At 37.2% G+C, this 24,796-nt stretch overlaps 1 protein-coding gene across 2 annotated transcripts; it reads left to right on the top strand.

Annotated features, from left to right (window-relative positions):
- The first annotated feature begins 321 nt into the window (after positions 1-321).
- On the top strand, positions 322-19,884 carry LOC127958164 (ribosomal protein S6 kinase alpha-5-like). Of its 2 annotated transcripts, XM_052556964.1 has the most exons (5): positions 322-805; positions 981-1,151; positions 14,482-14,679; positions 18,928-19,043; positions 19,648-19,884. In XM_052556964.1, exons 1-5 carry the CDS (start codon positions 665-667, stop codon positions 19,697-19,699), a joined length of 678 nt encoding a protein of 225 aa, XP_052412924.1. In that variant the 5' UTR covers positions 322-664; the 3' UTR covers positions 19,700-19,884. The 2 variants fall into 2 exon arrangements, with proteins under 2 accessions (XP_052412924.1, XP_052412923.1); XM_052556963.1 differs by lacking the exon at positions 18,928-19,043 and having other exon boundaries at positions 350-805; positions 19,648-19,863.
- Positions 19,885-24,796: the final 4,912 nt, after the last annotated feature.

Genomic DNA, 24,796 nt, shown 5'->3' with positions numbered 1-24,796 from the left:
TGTCTTTATGAATGGGTTATTGTAGGGCTGCCCCCTAATAGTCAATTAATCGTTAGTCGATTGGCCAACCAAAAATCCACTGGTGCAGTCATGCTGTCAGTAACTAACAGATCGTTAACAGCTAGTCTATAGTAATACAGTACATCGTTCAGGACATCCAAACATGGCCGTTCAATGTAATGTTAAACTAGAAATGTGCAGGACAGATGGAGGCACCGGTGTGCTCACTTACTCCTAAAATACTGGTCATTTTTGGTCATACAGATAAAAGTAATGCATCTTTATCTGTAATCTGAATCTGTAAAGACTATGTTTATTTGTGTGCACTCACAATAAAAAAAACAAATCACACTTTTGTAAAACGTGGGCAATCAAAGGCTCATAATAATCTAAATGGTTTATTAATAAACGTGCGATTAGTCGACTAATGCTTAAAAGGAACAACTACTAGACAAATCCTTAGTTGATGACAGCCCCAGGTTATTGATCCATTAAGAAATACAGATTCACTCAGTGATGAAACACCTCTGTGTGTTGCTCTAAGATGTCTTTCTGTGTTCTAATAGGCTACATCATGCAGTGAATATGTGAACTGGTTTTTGCAAAGCAAGTGACATACTCAATAATGCACATCATTAAAACAACAATTACAACTTTATCATAGATGAAACATATCATACATACCTACTCATTGTTGTTCTGCCATTGCAGGATGGAGGTCATGACTCAGAAAGAGATAGCAGCACTACGCCAGTGTGAATCTCACCCCAACATTGTCACACTCCATGAGGTCTATACCGATCAGGTATGCCACACATACAGTACTAGCTATCAAAATGAAGACATTCTACTGTTTTAAGCAAAAAAGTAATATGCATATATACCTGATGACGTATGTTTACATGGATACTTCTCTTTTTACCTGTATATCACTACTTTCTGTTTTTTTTTCCCTATAATCTCTGTTTCATCTCTTGCAGTATCACACTTATTTGATTATGGAGTTGTTGCGTGGTGGAGAGCTTTTGGAGCGAATAAGGAAAAAGAAGATGTTTGCAGAATGGGAGGCCAGTCAGCTGATGAAAAGTCTTGTGTCTGCGGTCAGCTACATGCATGAGGCTGGAGTCGTACACCGAGACCTCAAACCAGAGGTAGAAAGACAGATACTAGCAAAAAGAATTCCAGATTAGAGCTGAAGATCTTTGCCCGGATCTGACGGGTTCGGTCGGGTTCGGGCTTAATTTATATCTTATCTTACGCGGGCGCTCCGGTTGGAGCTCCGGTTTGCGCTCCGGTTTGCGAGATAAACGAGCGGTCATGTAATGTGTTTCGATTAGCGCGAGAAAGATGCGAAAATAATTGCTGAGTAGGTGTAATGGAGGCTTGCCTCTGGTGATTACGTTTTGGTTGCACCAGCAACTAAAGCAAAGTCTGAGGTGTGGAAAAGTTTTGACCATGTTTATAATGAGAATAATGAGTGAATAATGATGCACCATCAGTGAGCACAGGAATGCGCTGAAGCCATCTACAGTGGATTCAATCATTTTCCTGGACAAAAACATGTAGGCTTAGCCTAATCTCTGTGAGTAATGTTTTTTTCAAATGATAACTAAATATTAATTGAGTCTTAAATGCATAATGTGGACCGAGTATTTATGCTAATGTTGGCATTATTCTTTTATTAAATATCATCTGCTAGTGCAAAGCAAATCCGGCGGAGCCTTTATCTTAATTTCGTTATTGCCAAATACCCATCTTAATTTAAAATGTATCTTAATTTAATTTGTTAAAAATGACTCGTTTTTATTGGTGCATTGGTCTATTTATAGGCTAGATTAGATTAGATTAGATTCAACTTTATTGTCATTATGCAGAGTACAAGTACAGAGCTATTGAAATGCAGTTAGCATCTAACCAGAAGTGCAAGAATATAGTGTTTTATATACATAAAAGTGCAGAGTAAGTAAAGCTATGATATATGATATATGAATAGCAGGAACGTAAGAATAGTGGTTATAAATACAGTTGGATGAGTGTGCAAAAGTATTGTTGAACAATGTATTATATGCAAAATAACAGTAGTGCAATTATATTTTTTTGTAGAAATAGTTTGCTGTGCTTGTACAGTAACAACTTTAGACAGTTTATGGTGTAAAAGCCTTAACCATGTGCAGTCTGTGCAAAATATGAATAGTGCAAATAATGTATTATAAAGTACTGTGACCAGTGCAGTAAAAGAGCAGGTGAAGGTTAGATTGGCGGTGTGGAGTTCAGAAGTGTCACAGCTTCAGGAAAGAAGCTCTTCCTGAGCCTACTAATTCGAGAGCGTAGGCTCCAGCAACGCCTGCCGGATGGAAGGAGGGTGAAAAGTCCTTGGTTAGGGTGAGAGGCATCCTTGATGATGTTTCTTGCCTTGCCCAGACAGCGCTTGTGATAAATTTTCTCGATGGGAAAGTTAACTGGGTGTCGGTGATCCATTGAGCCTATGTCTAGAATGCTGAGATGTTACAATGTCACAGAGGACTTATTTGTTTCATTATTCCAACTTCCAAGTGGTCTAGTCTACGTTAGTTCTGAATAAATTATGTTAAAACATGTATAAATGACTCATTATTGACAAAAGGCAAAAGAGTTGTGTGCGTGCGCACATTTAAATAATGCCGGGCTGTAAACGGGTTCAGGCTTTAAAAAAAGCTGTCAATCAAAATGTACTTGTCTGGCTCGGGCCGAAACCTGTCGGGCTCGGGTCCTGTCAGGACTAACTTTTAAGGCCCGATTACAGCTCTATTACAGATATAAACTATTTTGTTTCTAGGGCTGAGGGAACTAACTAGCTACACCTGAGCAGCTAATCAAAACACTGGCAACTACGGCAGGGTGCTAAAAATAACTAATGTAAAATCTAGTTTAGTCTACTTATGATGGACAGTACATAACAGATAATTTACTTCAACAACAATCAACATTGTTAACAAAAATAATCAATCGTTAACAAAATGCTTATAATAAATAGTGATCACTTTTTGCTTTTTACCAAATTAACACAAAAGGAACATTTAAAATATAAAAAATATGAAAATGCAGGCATAATAATAATAATAATAATTATTATTATTATTATTAGACATAATATAATATATTACTAATGTAATACAACTGCACTGTAAAATTACAAGTGCTTTATCATTTAATTACTTTTCACTACAGTATTTAAGTGATAATACTTGCATCTGAAATGATTCACTTGCAAGAGTTAAATCCAAATTATTTTGACTTCAGAGAGAACTTTACGTTTCTGTGAGGTTTATAAAAGTTTATAGTGGACAATGGAAATATTTAAGTAAAACTACCGGGTCTTTTGACAACACTACTATATAACTTATATACTTAATTAAAATACACACACATCTCTGTATGCCAGTTTACTGTCAGAGAAAAGAAAGAGTAAAAATGCAGAGCTGGAATCAATGTATCGAAACTGAGAATCATCAACGTATATATATTTTAGGGGTGTTATGGTACACGTATTCATACTGAAACCGTTTCGGTACTGGCCTTTCAGTTCGGTACGCATGTGCAGCAAACAAAAACAAGTTTTTTTTGTATTTTTGGTGAATTATTATTATTATTTTTTTAACGTCTTTGTTGTAGCATGACAGATCGCTGTATAAACACCTTGGAGAGCTGCTTCTGGGATGGTTCAGAAACATGCTGGTATAATCCCGGGTCCCATGTCTGAGCCGTGACGCACTGCAGACTTGTGCAGAGTGCAGAGTTAACATCTTTAAAAAATATTAAAACAATTACACTGAGTTAATTTCGAAACGTAGGATAATCTTAGGCTACAGTCTGCTCATCAAAAATTAAAAGAATACCTTTACACAAAGGATCATATCAGTGGTGGACGAAGTACACAAATCAAGTACTTGAGTAAAAGTACAGATACATATAATAAAATATTACTCCAGTAAGAGTAAAGGTACTCCTTTTTAAATTTTACTAAAGTGAAAGTACAAAAGTACTCGATTTTTTTATGTACTTAAGTAAAAAAGTACTGAAAGATAGATGTTTGCAATTGTATATAGGCTACTTAATTTAATTTTATATTAGCACATATTTTTTATAATCCTACTGCTCAAAATACCTGGGATTTTTTTCAAAGTAACCTCTATATGGAGTCAAGATATATTTTTGTTGTTGATATGGACTACGTTGATGAGAGTAATGTTAACTGTGAAGCTTACACTGTGATGTACCTGAGAGAAAACAGAGATGACCATCTGATTTTCACAAGTAAGAACAAAGTATTTTAAAGCTTGTTGTTTTACAGAACATCAAAGTTACAGTACAGACCAAAAGTTTGGACACACCTTCTCATTCAAAGAGTTTTCTTTATTTTCATGACTATGAAAATTGTAGAGTCACACTGAAGGCATCAAGGGCTATTTGACCAAGAAGGAGAGTGATGGGGTGCTGCGCCAGATGACCTGGCCTCCACAGTCACCGGACCTGAACCCAATCGAGATGGTTTAGGGGTTTGCTGGACCGCAGACAGAAGGCAAAAGGACCAACAAGTGCTAAGCATCTCTCGGGGAACTCCTTCAAGACTGTTGGAAGACCATTTCAGGTGACTACCTCTTGAAGCTCATCAAGAGAATGCCAAGAGTGTGCAAAGCAGTAATCAAAGCGAAAGGTGGCTACTTTGAAGAACCTAGAATATGACATATTTTCAGTTGTTTCACACTTTTTTGTTATGTATATAATTCCATATATAATTCCACATGTGTCAATTCATAGTTTTGATGTCTTCAGTGTGAATCTACAATTTTCATAATCATGAAAATAAAGAAAACTCTTTGAATGAGAAGGTGTGTCCAAACTTTTGGTCTGTACTGTATATATGACATGATAATAAGGCCTGAAGTTATGAAGAACATTAAGGAAAATATTGTTATATTATATTATATTATATTTTCATAATGATTTTTTCCTTCTCAAACCTTGTCTGTGGTTTAAAAACACCCCTGGCCAAACAGGTTGCATTTCTTCGCCTCTTTGATAATTACTGTAGTTACCATGTTATGAACATCACATCCTTTCTTTTCTCCTCAGATGTAGTCTTTTTATATATAGGTGGTTGAATAAAAATATTTAAACATTAAACATTATTTATAAAAATTACCTCAACTTAATACCAACAAGCTTGTTAGCTAGACATCAGCTAACAAGATTTACTTATTTTCAGTACGATTATTAATAAACATTCATGTCTGTCTACTCGTCTAGTTAATCCAAACAATATACATATGTATAACGTTACTGTTGATAAACAATATAAAAACAGACGTCACATAGGACATTTTAATAAAACTGTTAACATTACGGCAGCGGGGAATTTGAACGTGCATGAGTTATTGTATTTAATCAGTGTTATTTTAAGTTTTTTTAAGAACAGCTGGAATCAGATCATTTTAATTCGTAAACGAGTCATTTGGTGTGATATATATAAAGGTAAAATTTTTCATTTCAATTTCATTTTGGCTCATTCTTGGTTTAAAAAAAAATCTTCAGGTTCCATATGCAGAGCGAAATGAGAACGGTCCAGCATTTAGCAATAATTATTATTAACTCTGTTATTATTCTTGATTTTTTCAAACTACTAACACTTTGCATTTTTTAATTATGCCTTATGTGTAGGGCTGGGTATCGTTAAGGTTTTAACGGTATTACTACTGTTTATTTAAATGTAAAATTAATAAAACTATTATTTGTAGTGCAAGAAACAGCCATGTTTGAACAAATAGCTATTATACAAAAAACAAATGAATATGCAAAAAAATAATACACTATATTTCTCTGCTAAAGAACATACAGTGGTACAAAGCAACATAATGGGGCATGTAGGTAGGCTGCAAAAGGACTCTTTAGCCATTCCTTTGAAGAAAGATTAACATATTTGCAAATGAGGGAGATTTTACATTTATTTTAAATGATGTGAACAAAGTTGAATCAACATGATTTTTTAAAAATTATTATTCATTTAGCTGACGATTTTATCCAAAGCGACTTACAATTGCTATATATGTCAGAGGTCGCACGCCTCTGGAGCAACTAGGGGTTAAGTGTCTTGCTCAAGGACACATTGGTGTCTCACAGTGGATTCGAACCCGGGTCTCTCACACCAAAGGCATGTGTCTTATCCACTGCGCCATCACCACCTGACGTAGATAGGGCAACAATCCGAGACGAGCTAGCTGGGCAGTCGAAAACTTAGCATTTCTCTGTCTGCACATAATGCACTTTTGAAAGGTGCTTTGACAGATTGCTTGTGTTTCCGTCATTATATGCAAATTTTATGTTGCACTTTGGAACGTTTTGCTCTCTCCGCCATCGTCATTCTTTGTATTAAGCGGTTTTCGTACTGTTAAGTGTGTGCGTGTGGCGCGCGCGCTCTTGTTGTGTGTGTGTGTGACTGACAGACAGCCTCCGCGGCGCGCATGAGAGATCTTGCAGATCTCACAGACAAACGTCTTAATATGATCGCACATTAGAAATGTTTGGTGACATAAAATGTGCACGATAACATTATTAAGCAAAAATTATATTATTATACACTGCGATTATATTTATCAATTAGAATTATATATTTTTAATTCTTGTTTTGTTCTGATATTTTTGTTAAATTTAAAGGATTTGTTGTAAAGTTAACTAAATATATCCCGTTGGTACATTATAACATTATTATGCCAGTCATTATTATTTCTAAATGTAATAAAATGCAACTTATACATTAATTATATAATATAAAAAAAAAAAACATGCAGCAAACGAAATTGGTGATAAATCCATTAAAATGCAACCTATACACGACTCCTCACAAACTTTCTTTTTTAGCGTGTTTAAAATAAATAAATTAAGAAAACATGCAGCAAATGAAAATAGGCGATTAATCCGTTAAAATTTGTTACTCTGGGTTAACAGAAAGTATAATTATTAGATGATTCAGAACAGAGCCATGGATATTAAGAGTCTGAGCATCGGTTTTCACTCACTCCAAGAACCTCCATCACATGTGCAATTCATGCCAACAGCCCGTAACATAACTGCATATTCAGCTAGAATTCATGTTAAACATATTTACCTATGGCTTGATCAGAAGGTTATAATGACTGCAAGAGTCGAGTGGGGTGTTAAAGGCTAAGGAGTTTTGTCTGTTTCGTTTACTGATTATTTTCGGGTTAAAACATGATTTAAAAAGATACAGCAAATTCACACGCAATCGCTTTAGCAATAATGCATTCAAACAAATGTAATCTTACAGTGCTACTACATTGTCAGTAGGCTGATTTTGAAATCTTGAAGAAATTCATTGATCTGTTTAGATAAAATAACTGACAATGCAGGGCCGGCCCTGACCAATTTGCTGCCCTAGGCAAGATTTTACCTGGCGCCCCATGCATCACAGCCCATTTCACCCCGTCATTGTGTTCATGATTTAGCATATATATACACACACACACACACACACACACACACACACACACACACACACATTACAGCAGAACTGTTTCCAACACTCATAATAAATCATCATATTAGAATGATTTCTAAAGGATCATGTGATAGACTGGATGCCACATGTGACACTGAAGAATGTAATGTAATGATGCTGAAAATTCAGCTTTGCATCACAGAAATAAATGATAATTTAAAGTATAATAAATTGAAAACAAATTATTTTAAATTGTAATAATATATCACAATATTACATTTTTTTCTGTATTTTTGATCAAATAAATGCAGGCTTGATGAGCAGAAGAAACTTCTTTCGAAAACATTAAAAATTGTAATGTTTCCAAACTTTTGGCCTGTACTGTATCCCCCCAAAACTGCACAACTGTAGAGTAAAACATTAATAAAAAAGTGATAATAAAAAATGCGTCTTAAAACTGACATGATTGTACAAAATCACAGTCTGGGGACTCGGAACTCAGAACAACTGCTAACATTAAGGCGGGCACGCTACACAACAAATTGCCAACAACTGATCGTGCGCGAACTCTATTTTTGATGCACTTCAAGCACTCGATGGGTGGGGGGAGATTGAAGAGCCGGACTTTTTTTTTTTTTTTTTTTTTTTTTTTTGCTTTATTTGGTAGTATTTCGAATTAATGGTTTTTAAATAGTAGCCTATTATATAAAAAAATATATATATGTAAAAAAAACAAACGGAAAAACAACAAAAAAAATTCACTCTTTCACTCATTCTGGCGCTCCTATGGATGAGTGGCGCTCTTAGCATTTGCCTATACCGCCTATGCCGCGGGCCGGCCCTGTGACAATGTACTGTTATTTTCCTCACAAACAAAATTTGCACTACAGAAAGCAGATTTAATGCTTACAATGTTATTTGTTTGGCATGTGATAGGGAAAAAAATGTACACACAATAAGCCACTTTGAAACTATCCTGTTATTTTTATTTTATTTTAAAACACATAATTCATATAATATAAATAATACTGCACACCTTTTAAATGTATCAAATCTAAAATATTGTTTAATAACATGTAGCTTAGAGAAAATATAAGCACAGGCTTGACATTTATCCTGCTTGAATTCGTTCTAAGAAATGCACAACTTCATAAGTACCAAACTTTCATCTCTGAATATTTACATATTAAATATATTTAATATTTTAAATATTTTAACTATAGTGTTTTTCTTTCATTTTCTGTGACTGAAGCCGTCAATTGTAACACATCAGCGAGGCAAAACTGATGTCTATTTGCGAAAATGTACTTTTATGCACTTGTTTGATAACTTGTGGTTAAAGCGCCACACATGCAGTGGTAAAAGTGGCGTTTTCGATGTCTACCTACTAGGGCTGTCACTTTTGTGAAAAAAATCATTTTAGATTTTTAAGACATAAGTGTTCATTGAATCGATTGTAAAATCCATTTTCCATGTCTAAAAAAAGACTTTTCTTTTTCAAACGTCAAATAACGGACGAATGTAAAGAGAGTGCTGGAAACGCACAAGTCAGCAATATTTCTTATTTATTTGCATGAAGTTTCTAGCAGAATAACAAACAGCAACAGGAGTGCAACATTCTCGAAATAATATATATGCAGAGGGGACGGCTAGGGCTGTAGTACTCGAGTCCGGTCTTGGACTTGTAGCAACAATGAGTTTTACAGAATAATTAACTCAAATGATATATAGGGAATTTGAATAATTAATCAGGAATATGATTAATTTATATCTCAGATGACAGTTACATTAAATTTGATTGATTATGAAAAATAGCTCAATTGCCTATACCAATAAATAATCACAGGGCACTGTAACTTACTCATTAATATGTCAATATTCCATTCTTCATACCAATTATTGTGATATCTCTTACTGTAAATTACTGCAAATCAAACAGTGGTATGTCCAGCAAACCACTGTTGACCTATCAATTTTCAATAAAGTTATCACGCCTTATAATTCAAGGAAAAGTATTCTCTGGCCATGAAAATATTATCCTATCCTTATGATAAATTTAGTTTCTAAATTTAGAGCTTGTAGCTATAGATCAGACATCTCAGTGACTCGTAATGTAAGTGGGGTGGAGTCCAAGCCAATCGTCAGTATATGGGTTTTTAATAATTAAACTAGTAATACATCAAACTACAAATCACACAGAGTAAATATGCGTATGACAATACAAACAGTAAGCTTTATGCAAGACATAACGGAATCCAAATAAAAGAGAGAGAGAGAGAGAGAGAAAATAGAATGAGATCACATAAGGAGCTCAGGTATGGAAATCATAGTCAGTAACTTTTGGAAGCCAACAACGATCAGATCATAACAACACTTTAAAGCAGCATTTAAATCTCCATAGAGAAAGTGATACTTGCAAAGTGTCCAATGTGAGCGTGGCGTGAGATCGGCGTCGAGCTTGTGAGCTTTGCGCGCTGTTCCTTTTGAAAACAGCGGGCGTGTGCCGGAGGCCAGGTGACGCGCGTACACGCTGCGCTTGATCTTGGCGTGAGCGTGGAGCACGTGGTCCTTTGTTCTGTCCTCGCGCGGTATTTGAAAGGTTCAACAAACAATGTTCCAGAATTCGTCTTCCTTGCGTGGAGAGGCGAATAGTTGAATAAACTTAGTAAAGAAAAGAAAAGAAAAGAACGAAAGCTTCCAAAGGAGCCATTAAAATGGCTTTTTCTCTCAGCCCCTGTGCTAAGGGGGTTTGCGCTATGAGCAACGTTGGTCGCACAGGAGAGCAGCGTGTCCGAGCAGGAGAAGAAGAGAGCGGGCGGACCTTGTTCGGTCGTTCTTATGGCTTGAAATGGTTTACGCCCCTTTTTCGCGTAAACAGCCAATGAAAGTCCGCGATCTGAAGCGGATGGAAAAGTTCCTTTGTCTCTGTGGAGACAACCCCCCTGGAGATCTAGGGCTTGTCCAAATTCCAGGGATTATTCTAGCAAGTTTGTAATTCAGATTACATACATTTTTCATTACTTTGCTCTAGATAAATGGGTCTGTCAGAGCATGACGATCACAAAGATACTAAACATAATATATATATGATCAAAACATGAAGTTACATTCAAATGCAGAATTACACATATTTAAAGATTTGATTAACACATGATAACACTGCAGATAGTCCCAATTTATATGGGAAATTTCTAAATGTACCAAAAGGGAATACGTAATACATTTATAAAACATAAAAACAGAAAGTTAATGAATACATTCCATAGAATGCATTGTTCAAAAGAAACAAGTGATTTGGCTTCTCTCCTGTCCTGTGTGTCCAGGGTGGTCGTAAAGTTTTACGACCTGCAGGGGTGGGGGTTGCAGAAACGTAGCTCTCTTTGAGGAAGTTAAAATGAGGAGAGACATTTCCTAAAGTATAAGCTAGCAACTTATACTCTTCACATAACAAGGATTAACCATTTTATGCAATCCATAAACATATTTAAAATACATATTAATAAGGACTTACAAAAGTAAGGAACTTTACGAAAGGTTTCTTTTTGTGTATGTTGGAATGTGGTTGGTTTAGTGTATTCTTTGAGGCTCCCCCGGGCATTGTAAATTAATTTAAGTCCAGCCAGGCTGGCGCCAGGCCCAGTGCAAAAAGGGTTTCATTTGGAAAATCTGAATTAAACACATGAATCGATGATCTGCATATCCGTTACAGACTCGAGTCCGGACTCAAGACATTTTTCTGTCGTCTCGGACTTGTCTCGGACTCGTTGCATTTGCACTCGGACTTGTCTCGGACTTGGCCATTGGACTCGCCAAGTCTTCTATTTGGTGTCGACCGAGTCCAGCAAAAAAACAAAATAAAAAAATCTCCTTCAAAACAAAACCATGATGTAGCGAATGAAAACGTGTGGAAAACGCTAGGCGTGCCGCTCTTCTTATTTCCAAATGACTGTGGCCTGCGCTCGCGCTCCAGTGGCGTCTGCTGTTGCTGTGCAACCATGACCCGCTCTTCATGATGACACAGAAGTTTCAGCAAAGAATAAATGGATTTCCAGCACTAAACATCCCTTGTAGTAGCTCTACTAATAGATTAATTTAAAAAATGGATATCCTTGTACAGCTATGATCATCTGTTTCTCCATCTTAGCTTTCATTATTGTTCCGGGAAAGGATGTGCATGACCAGCGGTGCACTTACTGCGACCTGAAAAGTTTAGATGTTTCTAATTTAATTTCTACCTGTTAGATTGTGTTTTATTTACGTCTACACCTAGATAGCTTTAAACGTACCCTTTACAATAATGAAATACTAATTATTGTTGTACAGTATAGGGTTTGCAAGACTACTGATTTCTACTAGTCGATTTTTTAATAAAAAAATGCTTGAGTTACTCGACTACTCGTGGTTCATGCTATTGTAAATGAAAACACATTAAATAGTTTTTTTTTTTATCAATAAACGGTTATTAATGTATAGCCTTATGCAACAATTACATATGTAAATTTTAAAAACTTTATAATTATGCCATTACGTATTTAAAATTTCATGTAGGCCTAACAGTCAGTATTTCTATGTGTAACAATCACAACATTTTTCCTATCTGCATTCGGATACAACATTGTACAGTTACTTGATAAGACCGTTATGAACAAGTATGTCGTGTTAAACTAAAATAATTATTAATTTCTAAAATAATATTTATCATGCAAGCAGAGAGATGTCATGACAAACGTTTAGTGATCATTTGAACGACCAAATACATTCAATGCGCACATTTACATTACGCAGAACACTTTAAGCGAGTCTTTTTTATAGGTTAAATTACTCTTGCAACGCTCTGATTTCTGAGAGATGCACAGAGAGGCGACAACAATGCGGTGTTTGATTTGCGCTCTTTTCGCTCATAAAGTTTACATTCATTCACTTCTGGCGCTGATCCCCTGGCTCACCTGTTATCTAGCAAACACCAGACTGTGTCAGCTTCAGCCGAGTTATTCCTTGTACGTTATTCGTTTTTTAAGCCGTTATCCTTGCCATTCCGAATAAGGTATTCAGCTTCAGGCACAACCCTAATTATTACATTACATATTTTATTTTTACATGCAACATAGATAAGGTCATAGTAACAGCTCCACGCAATATTTTAATTCTAAAATTCACGTCGTACTTGCAAACACTTTGTATGCATTATGGTTAATGCATGCTGGATGAGTTGATTGTTTCCTACAGTGCCGAGTAGTCTATGCAAGCACTAGGACAAAAATTTAGCTTTATTTATGTGCGCATGCCCAGTAGAGCCAAATGTATCCTTCTAGCCTTGCTGCGCGCATGCGTCATATCCCGAACTTTGTGTGTGTCTGTGCACTGTGCCAAGGCATCAGTCATTTTGGACCACAGACATAATGTCAGCAAAAGCAGCATTATTAACTAAATAAAATGAAAATAAAGTACATCAAAATAATTTGACCTTAAAGCTCCAAACTCTAGAGGGCCAGTGTCCTTTATAGTTTAGCTCCCAGGGTCGGACTGGGGGTAAAATCAGTACTCATTACCAGGGCCCCAGAGGAAGAGAGGGCCCTTGAAAAGTATGAATCTGAAATATATATATTTTTTTACCTGGATATTTTCATGGGTGGGGGGCATGGGGGCCTATCAGGACTGCCTATGCATAGGGCCTGGGATCTTGTGTAACACCCCTATTAGCTTTAACTCTAATTATACATACTTGAACCAGCTAATCAAGCTCTTACTAGACACACTAGAATCTTCCAGGTGTGTTAAGGCAAGTTGGAGCTAAACTTTTCAGGACATTGGCCATCCAGGATGTAGTTTGGAGACCCCTGTCCTACAGAGTTGTTACTTTGCACAAGCTTTTTGATCATTACAAATAAAAATTTACAATTATTTTCTTAGAACAGGAGATATGCTGCCTCTCGCAACACATACATTATCAGTAGTTAAGTATGTGGTCTTGAAGAGGACCCTTTTTTCTCTCATTTGGACTCGGTCTTGACTTGGACTCGAAACTTTTGGACTTGGACTCGACTTGGACTCGAACCTCTTTGGACTCGGTCTTGACTCGGTCTCGACTCGGTCTCGACTAGTCCTGGACTTGGACTTGACTTGGACTCGACAAAGCTGGACTTGACTACAGCTCTAGGGACGGCTGTCATAACAAAAGAAAAACATCACTGCAGGCTTCAACCCGGCTGCATTTATGATTTAGGCCTTTCAAAAATCTCCAAGATTATTTTAAATAATGATTCAATCCATTTCAAACAACTGTTCAAAAAATCTAACTTTAAATGGGCTTGAGAACAGGCCATGTGTGTTTTTTTTTTTTATTGAACGTAACCGACACTTAGGCTAGGCGGCACTAGGCAGGCATGAAACGCGCAAAAAGGCTAGGGACATTACAAATTTATTGGACAGGAAAACAAGTCGATCAACATTTTCGGGGTCCACAGCAAAGCATTTTTTATTCACTACATGTCCAGCTGTTGAGAAGACGCGCTCCGACTGCACTGATGTTCCAGGGACACTCAGGTACAGCAGCGCAAGGTGGGGGTATTACTGCCAATTTTCCACCACAAAAGTGGGGTCACTCTCAGCTTGCAATGGTCCTTTTCTAACTCAGAATCTCCTGTAACTAGATGCACGAATGAGGCGAATCCGCGTCTACCGCACCGCGAGACTTCAACACGCGCGTAAACGAGTCTTTACATTGACTCATCATTGAAATTATTTGCGCCGGATGCTCTATTCGCGTTTGGTGTGAACGCAGCATAAGAGGAGGCTTTCGATGTCACTGGGTCTTATAGAAAGGTAAAATTGCTGGTATGATATGCACTGCACGTTTTAATACATCTTGGTGCATCATAATTGGATCAGTAATGCCAAATCATTGTAACCCAGAACCTCTTGTGGTTATCAATGCATAGCTGTATGTCACATTGTCTCCCTTTTTTTTTTTTTTTTACCTCCTCTGGCAGAATGTGCTGTTTGCTGATGAGTCAGATGACTCTGTGTTGAAGGTGATTGATTTTGGATTTGCGCGGTTGTTTCCAGCGGGGAGTGGCAGTGCATCTCTGCAGACCCCCTGCTTTACCCTGCAGTATGCTGCGCCGGAGCTCTTCCACAGCTCGGGATATGACCAGGCCTGCGATCTCTGGAGCCTTGGGGTGATCCTGGTAGGTTTGAGTGTATATAAGTGTGCTTGAGGATATTTATGTCTATGGATGAAGTACTGTTTTAGACTGGACTGCCATATGTATTGTTTTTTTCAGGGGAGAGGTCGGTGTTAAAAAAAATCAATACCTTAACTTGAATAAATAGAAAAGTAACAAAAGTTTCGATAAATTCCAAAAGTAGACTTAGAGGTCATATGACAATGCTAAAAATAACATTATTTGGTGTAATGCAATGGGTTTACATGTTTAAAATTCATAAAACACATTATTTTCCACATACTGTACATTATTGTTGCTCCTGTCTGCCACACCTTTCTGAAAGGTGTCAATTTTTACAAAGCTCATTGTTCTGAAAAGCGAGGTGTGCTCTAATTGGCCAGCTAGCCAATGCATTGTGATTGGCCATATAACTCAAGTGTGTGATGGAAATGTTATGCCCCTTAGCATATTTGGAAACACACAGTGTATCCATGACATGGTGGCGTCAACAATACTACAATGAGAATAAAAGTTATGCCTTCTTTCTTTGTGTAAACATTTGGGTTGTGTTATGCAAACCATCCATCACTGACATAGATATATGTGGGCGTGTTTAAACAAGGGGTTTTAGGAATGCATGCACGAGTCTTAACTTTTATAAAGAATTTATCTTTGGGTTTGAGACTTTAGTCTTTACAACTTTGTACATCTACAGCTTGTAACACTCCAAAGAGCAAGGAAAACTTGAAATTGCATCATATGACCACTTTAAACTACTTGACTACTTAAATCATTGGGTTAGTAGGGGTGTGACGGTTAGTATATAACCGTGAGACCGGTCATTAAAATATTTTTTACAAACATTTTTTATCAAAAATTATTTTCATTTTTTAGATAGGATCATAAGATGCGCAATATATCGGGAGACATGGTTTTTACCACTTAATGAAGTTTTGTAAATCGTCTGACATTATATTAAACACTTCATTAAATTTTGCTTTGTAGAAAACCTTTCTTAAAAACGAATTTTGTTTTGAACAAATTTTATCTTAATTTTAATAAATGTTTCATCAACCAATTGCATGTATTTTAATAAAAAGCAAATATAGCAGACAATGATAACCGTGACATGGAAGCAACAGTGCCCCGCGTTCACTTGCACTGCACTGTGAACTAGACCGCATCTCATCGTAAATGAAACTCAGCGTTGGCCTATGCCTCATACATTAGCATTAAATATCTTTGCTGCATCCTTTCTAGAACAGACTATGGCTTTTTTTTTTTTTTTTTTTTTTTGCGGATGGCGGGTGGGTGCGGCTTTGAAATTTGCTCAAAAAACTTTGGCGCGGATGATGAGTTTTGTGACAGATCTCCTTAATAAACGGAGGTCTGAAATCTCTGCCCCTTTACCGATCACTGATACCATTTTTTTCCGATCCAATCCATTACTAAAAATTCTGAGTTATCATCCGACATAATTTTTTATAATCGATGTAGAATTTCTATACCTCAGTATGTTGGTAATCCCTGATAATCACTGTTTTGTGTGTTAAACACAATCTACTAGACAACTTCATTAAAATATATATATATACATATATATACATATATATATATATATATATATATATATATATATATATATATATATATATATATATATATATATATATATATATATATATATATATATATATATATATATATATATGAGCATAATGTATGACAAAAATACTAGGTTAGTGGTTAGTTAATATAGGTTAGTGGATAATTCTGCAGCAAAAGTTATTCTAGGCAGCAACTTATGATAAATAGGACAAAACAAGAAAGGCTATTAATAATCTTTCATTGTGCATTATTATAACATGAAAGCCTCCAATACAGAGCGGCACAAATCGCTTATGCGCATTCCAATGCGAGAATGATGTGCTTGAAGCAGCATGGAGTCACAGCGCGCTGCGCTTCGCATAGAAAAGTTCAAAGCATAAAGGAAAGATATATTAATTCGTAGTGTTGTTATTCTGTGAGATAGTTTAATGATCCTTTTCTTTTAACAGTTTTACATTTCAGTTACTGCGCTCTTGGAGAGAGTTTAATCTTTTTGACTGTAGTTACTAAATGCAACACGCAGTTTGAATGCTGAATGGAGAATGACAGACAGCCGCAGCGGAGAGAAGAGCTTACGTGTACGACTTAAATATTCACCTAGTACTGCACATTGTACTATGTAAGATTTTAGAACATTTGGAATATAGTGCAAGAAAACTTTATGGTGCTTTATAATGTTTTTGTGCATTTCATGGGGCTTAACAATAACACAGAATAATATACGCACAATATCGAATTTGGATCGGTCTTGTCTGACTGATAGCCGATCCAGCAGAAAATGACCATTTTGGAGCTGATATCGATACTGTGTATCGGATCAGTGCATCTCTAGTTGTAAGTACTGCTTCAAAATGCCAAATGAAGAAACAGTAACAAGAGACAAAAATAGTGAAAAGGCTATTTATTGAAAACTGGATTTAACAGGCTGTTCATCAGCTGATCAAATGTTTAAGAACATAGCCTTAAAAAGCTAAAAGAATCTGCACAAAAATATAAACCTGCATATCTACTCCCATGTCACAAACTTGCCTGTTTGGAATTTGCAAGGGAGCACCAAACATGAGACATTGAAAGATGAGAAAAGAATTAACCTGGACAGTACTGATGGCTTCCAACATAACTGGCATGACAAGGAGAATCCCACTGGAGATGTTTTCTATAAGGCACAGTGGAGGAGGCTCCATAATGATCTGGGATGCTTTTTTGTTCACTGGGATATTGGAGATTTAGCCATCAGGAGGTCATGAAAGTGTGACTGCCTGAAGGACAATGACATGAAAGCCATATTTTTGGACAGATTTGAACTTTTTAAGGCTATGGTCTTAAACTTTTGATCAACTGATGAATAGCCTGTTAAATGCAGTTTTCAATTTTAAATGGACTATTCTCATTTTTTTTTCTTGTTCCTGTTTCTTCTTTTGGCATATTGAAGCAGTGCTTACAATCTGGTTACGATCCAACAGCACAAATTGAGAATATTTTTATTGTTCCCCCGTGTAACAGAAATTAGTCGAACCAGACAAATTAAAGAGTCTATCAAAGCTGTATGCATTGAAACACGAGAGCCGAATTCCTCAGGAAGTCATGAATCAGTTCTAGTGCCACAAGAACCAAGCAAGATGACCAACCAACTTGTTCACACAACAGCTTTCAACATGAACACCACTAGAGCAATTATTTACAATTTCAATTCGAACAAGAGATTGTCAAATTTGTTGTTCATAATTGAAATGCAACGCTGGACATCACATGAAAACCCATGAGAGTACTGCACAAGTCCCATTGACTTCCCCCCCCCCCCCACCTAACAGAACCAGACTGAAATTCCTAAGGGGGGGAAGGGCTTTAAACCTCTGTCTTCACAGAAAAGTCTTTTGTCAGGAGAATGGCAAAGAAACTGCTTTTGTACATATATATGGACCAGAATGAACTCAAAAAGACTCATAAATGAATCAGTCCATCGCTTCACTCCATATTCATTTATATGTAACCCACACATTTGACTATCATGTTATAATCACTTATTGTGTATGTTTTTTTTTAATAACTATGGCATAGCTTAACGATTTATAATTGTGTTTGGTATGTGTGTGATCGAATCTTCTTGCTTGAATTAGCCCTGACAATAATTTATTTGTCCCATGTATCGTATTCGTGTTATAGGAATCATGTCAAAAATTAGACCCTGCGAGGCAGGAAATTCGGACCACATGCTTGGTAAGATAAACAAATGATTTATGATACCCCCCGAGCCAAGACAATATCTGATTGGTCAAGACAACATTTGAGGTGTGGCCAACAGGGAAGTTTAAATACTTTGGACACCATGAAATTTGGCTTTTTAGTCCCTAGCTGCTGCTATTAGCCATGTCGGCTTTTAGTTCTAGCATTGCTTGTGCTATCAGTCATCCCAGTTTCTAGTCTCTAGCTATGCTTCGGCTAGCTTGTAGCATCTAGCAATGCGGTTAGTCATCATTATTCTTTGAGCGCGGTTCCAGCGTGCCTGCCTGCTGCTACTATGCCACGATGAGAAGGAACACAACCTAGTCTCTCAAACTTTATTTCTTTTCTTTTCTTTTCCGTTTGAGAGTTTCGTGTTCTGAGTTAAGTTTTGTAACGTCCGTTCAACTTCAACCAGCCCACACGACTCTGCACTTTCAGCCAACACCCAACAACCACAGGCTTCCCAAGACGTCACTTCAGAGACTGAACTTCCAGCCAATCAACGACCTCGGGATAGCCCTTTCACCGAGGCTCCTTCTTCACAGGAGATGCAAGTAACTTTACCTCCAGACTGTGACCTTTACTGGTGTATCTAATATAATTTTAACCTCATTGAGGAACTCAATGCGAGCGCTAATTACGTGATTGATGGTTGTTCATGTTTATGCAATTTAACGTATTGCTGTGAACTTGGGATTCCATATTTCCATTCTCTTAAACTCATCTTTCCCTAAATTTCGACCTTCCTGCAACTGTGAATGTGTGTGTGCGTGCGTTTATGTGTTAGATTAGTTTATATGTCTTAGATTTATCTAATAAAGCCTTATTCATATTGAAAAGAGAAGTATCTTGTGTTTTGTGCTTACAAATTAATGTCTTAAACTGCCGATCTTGTTACTGTGCTAATTGATAGTGTTTTCACTATAGTTTGGATATTAGTATCCAGCGCAGATTTGATGTTAAACAGTGATCAGCCGTGAAACAGTGATTCTGTTCAAATTCCCTTTTAAAATCTTAAATGATTCCCTTTGAGCTAAATTGACCTGTTTCCCTTACACCCGTTATTAAAATTTTGTTCAGGAGTGTATAATTTGACAGTTTGTTCAGAAAAGTTAAACAAAAAATGCAGATAGTATTAGTGTTCTTCTTTTTCATCAGTACACCATGCTGTCTGGCCAAGTTCCATTCCAGAGTGAGAAGAAAGGAATGACATCATCGCATGCAGCTGACATCATGCACAAGATCAAGGAGGGTGATTTCTCATTGGATGGAGAAGCCTGGAAGGGTGTGTCTGAAGAGGCCAAAGATTTAGTGAGAGGTACTTTTACTGAAAAAAATCTAAACTTGCTTGGGTGTTGAAAAATCTTATTCCAAGGTAGGGCTGGGTATGTATGCCATAATCAGAAATAGACTAGTTATTAGCATTACTATAGTAGATAAGTTGCAATAACCTCCAACTTTTCTCTTCTCCACATGTTACATGTTAAATTAATTTATTTGGTTATTTGGTCCTATTATGCCCTTTTACAGGGCTTTTTTGAGATGTACTAGAATAGGTTTTCATTTCTGATTGTTCCAAAAATGCATTATTTCTTTTTTACATTATTGCAGCACCTCTCTTCCCAGAGTGAATGCACTGTTTAGTTCCTGTTGTGTTCTCTGTTTTGTTAGTTGTGATTGTCCAACCACTTAGAGCATGTTTTGTATCGTGTATTTTTTTTTTGTGTGTGTGTGTGTGAGTGTTAGGGGTGTAACGGTTCACAAAATTCACGGTTCGGTTCGATACGATTCACTGGTGTCTCGGTTCGGTTCGGTACGGTTCGGTATGTTTTAGATACAGCAAAAAGAAAAAAATGGCAGATACATTTCCTTGATTTAAAAACATTTTTTTAATTAAAACTAACAAAGTATGTTTTTTTTTTTTTTTTTACATTGAACAATGATGGAGCTATTCTTTACCCATCTTCTATGGTGTTTTCTTAGCAGCATACTGTATAAAGCAAAAACAGATCCTTATTAAAAAGAAAATGAAAATGTTATATTGTTGTAGTAGTTATGAACAAATACAAAGATTAAACTTTTTATGGAACTCTATAACTCTTTATATTGAGTGTGTTTTTACTCAATTGGTTCTCTATAGGGCTTATGTTTTTTGGAACAAAGCAGGAATTACGGTCTGGCTGAAATGGGCTCGTGAAGGAATATTGTAACGGGGCTCAATTACATTAAGCATGTTCTTAAAACCTGCGTTTTCCACTACAGAGTAAGGCGCTCGCTCACGCAGTACGCACCGAAGGCTCGTTGCAAAATGACTAAAGGGTCTTTCACACAGGACGCGGTATGCGCTGCGCTGCGCTGGACCCTGGGCTCAGCGTTGCCCTTCAGATACAACGCGATTTGCGCAGCACTATGCCAAGAGCAAAGTAGGTGGAGTTTTCAAAACTGCCCGTGCATACGTTCTATTTATAACAGTTCTTCTATCTAATAACGTGCAGGCCTGTTAATTGTATCGTACTGCTCAGGAAATTCTGACACAGTACAGTACTAGTCCATTTTGATTTCCGTGCTTGTTTGGATGCCCCGATCGATTGGTAAAGTGCACCCAAACACCAGACCTGTTGGTTACTGGAGGATCTTATATTTCTGGTCTGTTAAACGCATTGGCCATTTTGCAACGAGCCTTCAGCGCATGCTGAGTGAGCGAGCGCCTGACTGAGTAGTCTAACATAAACATATAAGTTGGTGTTTTTTTTTTCTTCTTCGGGGGTGTCAGGGGCGTTGCCTGTTACGTCGTTTGGGTTATTGGGCTACCTTGTTGAACGCATATCATTATATTTTACAATTTTTTATTTATTTTCCAAATATAATTAATTAGCCCAACGAACCGTTCGGTACATAATGCGTACCGCGTACCGAACCGAAAGCCTCGTACCGAACGGTTCAATACGAATACGCGTATCGTTACACCCCTAGTGAGTGTGTGTCTGTGTATTCTTTGGTTGGATATTAAGCAAGTGATTAACACTTAATAGGACCCCTTTAAGCATTACAACATAACACTAGCTACAAATAATACATATTATTACTACTACTAGGGATGTGTTCTGAGGTGACACCAATGAAAAATAATGTAAGCAAAGATGATTATGATTATGTTTGAGGTGACTTCTCCTGAATTTGAACTTTATAAAAACTAGTAAAATACGTTTTTTTTTTGTTGTTGTTGTTATTTTATAATTACAACATCACTTTTGGCAGCATTTAGCATCCATGTGAGAATCCATAAACAAGATTGCATTTTTGATCTAGAAGCGAACACAGAGGTTTACATTGACATTTATGTATTGCCAGACGCTTTTATGAAAATACTTACAAAAGAGGTACAAAAGCAATTCTTCAAAGAGCCAACAATATTTGTAATACACAATGCCTTTGAAGTAGAGGGCCTGCACTGTGATTGGGATCCTGTGGGAGCAGGGGGTTTACCTTTACTGCAGTCAGGAATGGATGGTCAAAAAAATAGCTCAAATTTGGTGCATAACAAGAATAATGGAGTTACTTAAATACTGTGCTTGCTGTGGTAGTCTGAGTTACAAGGTGTTTGGTTGTACACAATTATATTATTGCCCACCATGGCACTGTCCCCACTGTCTTTTTTGCTTTTTCATAGAAATTAAACTCATTTAGAAAACGTAAGCTACAGTTTTAAAACTGGAAATGTCTGATCAGCTCCATACAAGCCATGGTCTGTGTGACAAAACTGGCCAAATGACCAGTCATAAATAGCCCGAAGTAGAGCAATGACCATATTCCATATATCAAAACAGACAACAGATTATTACTGAACAGAATACAAAACCGACATATGGCGTAATCCAAATGAATGTGCTCAAGTAACCTCTCATACAGCACAAATTCAAATGTCCATATTCATAATGTATCATATGGTTGCAAAACTATTATTTCTTTTTGAACATAGATTTGTACTTCAAATGTTCCTGTATCCAAGTACAACAGCAGCCTTCGTTTGAGCTAACAACTTATGCAGCTTATTTTGGTTGACTGCATTTTACTTTGATTAATAGGCTGCAATGTAAAGTTAGCAAGGACAGATAATTGTTTTTGTTCATATTTCTGGGCATTTTACAACCCCAATTACAGAGAAGTTGGGATGTTTTGTAAAAATGCAATAAAATCAAGAATCTGTGATTTGATCTCTTTAACTTTAATTTAATTAAATCGTGGTATTGAAGGTGGAGAGAGAACTGTACATGCACTCCCCCCACCCACAATTCCTGCCGGCCTGGGACTCGAACTCACAACCTTTCAATTGGGAGTTCGACTCTCTAACCATTAGGCCATGACTTCCCTCTGGTTGATGGCTGTAACACACTCCAAAAAAGTTGGGACAGAGGCACGTTTAACACTGTGTCACATCATCTTTTCTTTTAATTACTATGTTTCATTGTTTGGGAATTAAGGATACTAATTGTTAAAGTTTTGCAAGAAAAAAAGTTGTCCAGTCTCTCTTGAAACAAGGCTTCAGATGCTCAGCAGTCTATGTTCGTTGTTGTCTGATTCTCCTTTTCATGACTGGTCATACATTTTCAATTGGAGACAGGTCTGGTCTGATCTAGCACATTCACTCTGTTTCTACGAAACCACGCTATTGTAGCACATGCAGAATAAGAGCTGGCTTTGTCTTGATCTAATAACCAGGACTTCCCATGAAAGTCATCATCGTAACGGCAGTATATTTCTCTGTACAACTTCAATATATGCCTCCATGTCAATGGTACCTTTGCACATATGCCAGTCAGCCATTCTGTTTGCTCTGCTGCACCCCCATACCATGATAGACATTTGCTTTTGCTTCTGTCGCTAATGAAAGTCTGGATGGTCTATTTAGTCTTTGAAACTGAGAACTTGAAATCTGATCTCTGGCCCAGAGAATCCGGCAGCATCACTGCATATAATTAGAGATGTTCTGATACCCTTTTTCTCTTCCCGGTACCGATTCCGATACCTGGGCTCAGGGTATCAGCCGATTGAGAATGAGAAGTTGTCGTCATAGCACAAAGCCCCTCCCTCGATATCATGGTCTCCGCCATGTTGGCAGGATACCGGCGGCGAAACAGGATTGTTTACATGTGTTTTTAACCTGGTAGTAGAGGAGGTTCTCGCAATTCTGCACTGTTTTACCATGCCTGGAAGTTAATGCTGCGTTAAAAACTGCTCCAGTACCTCTCACAATACATATGGAAAACATAGGAACAATGGAATACAGTTTTTTTAGGTTACACCAAGCACAAAACATTGGTATTTGGAGAAGCTCTCAAGCATACAAAATATCGACCCTTGCGAGCTCCCTGCAGCAGCACAGAGACCTGGACCATTTACCTTATGCACACATATGGACATTGGGAATTATATTGTTTTTGGTTTAAGTTACTACACAATGCAGGAGTTTAAAAGCCACAAGTCTTTGGACAGTTACGAGGCTTTCTGCTGTGGCTGGTTCCATCTACAGCAGGTGAAGAAAAGTAAGTTTATTCACATGCGTTTTAGCGTATTGTAATTACATTGCATTTACAATGCACTTCTTGACCAAAATGACAAAGTAATTAACTGCGACTGTTTCGTAAACACTAAATTGTAACAAGATGTTCAATGTATACGAACGTTTCCAACATGTTTTGATGGAGGCTAAAGCTGTGTATGTTTAGTTATGATTTGATTTTAGCCCAATGACACATACTGTAACAGGTTTTTGTGTTGGGGGCTGCAAAGTGGACAAACCAGTTCTGGGTTAGCTAGGGTAGTTAAATGTGTGATTGCAAGATGTGAATGTCCTGGTTAGATTAGAGCCATTAACAGCGTGAATGCAAGTTGACTTACATCGTAGACGATATAATTCCCAATATCCATATGTGAGCACTAAGGTAAATTGTTCAGGTCTCTGTGCCGCTGCAGGGAGCTCGTATGGGTCGATATTTCGGATGCCTGAGAGCTTCTCCAAACACCGCTGTTTTGCGCTTGGTGTGAGCTTGTTCCTGTAAGGTCCCCTTTCTTTCGCATTATGTTTTTGCATTGCTTTACTTTATTTTCTTTCTCATATTCGTATTTCGCCGACAAAATAAATGTACAAAAATTAAAGATCTCTGAAATGTTTAGTCGCGCCTCTGTGAATCCTGCGTATCCTGCCATCAGGGCCGACCGGCTCAGACCCCTCCCAAATCAACCCAAATCGGCAGGTGACTCCTCACTCTCAATACCGAGTACTGATCCGATACCTGGGTGTGTATCT

This window comes from Carassius gibelio, chromosome B5, assembly GCF_023724105.1.
Source record: "Carassius gibelio isolate Cgi1373 ecotype wild population from Czech Republic chromosome B5, carGib1.2-hapl.c, whole genome shotgun sequence".
In the NCBI taxonomy this organism is placed as follows: Eukaryota; Metazoa; Chordata; class Actinopteri; order Cypriniformes; family Cyprinidae; genus Carassius; species Carassius gibelio.
This window is presented reverse-complemented; position numbering and strand designations above follow the sequence as displayed.

Excerpts from the sequence above, each read along its gene's own strand:
- LOC127958164 (XM_052556963.1), top strand. The coding sequence starts at position 665 with ATGAAACATATCATACATACCTACTCATTGTTGTTCTGCCATTGCAGG. Across the intron at positions 806-980 it reads ATGAGGTCTATACCGATCAG|TATCACACTTATTTGATTAT; the intron begins GTATGCCACACA and ends CATCTCTTGCAG. Across the intron at positions 1,152-14,481 it reads ACCGAGACCTCAAACCAGAG|AATGTGCTGTTTGCTGATGA; the intron begins GTAGAAAGACAG and ends CTCCTCTGGCAG.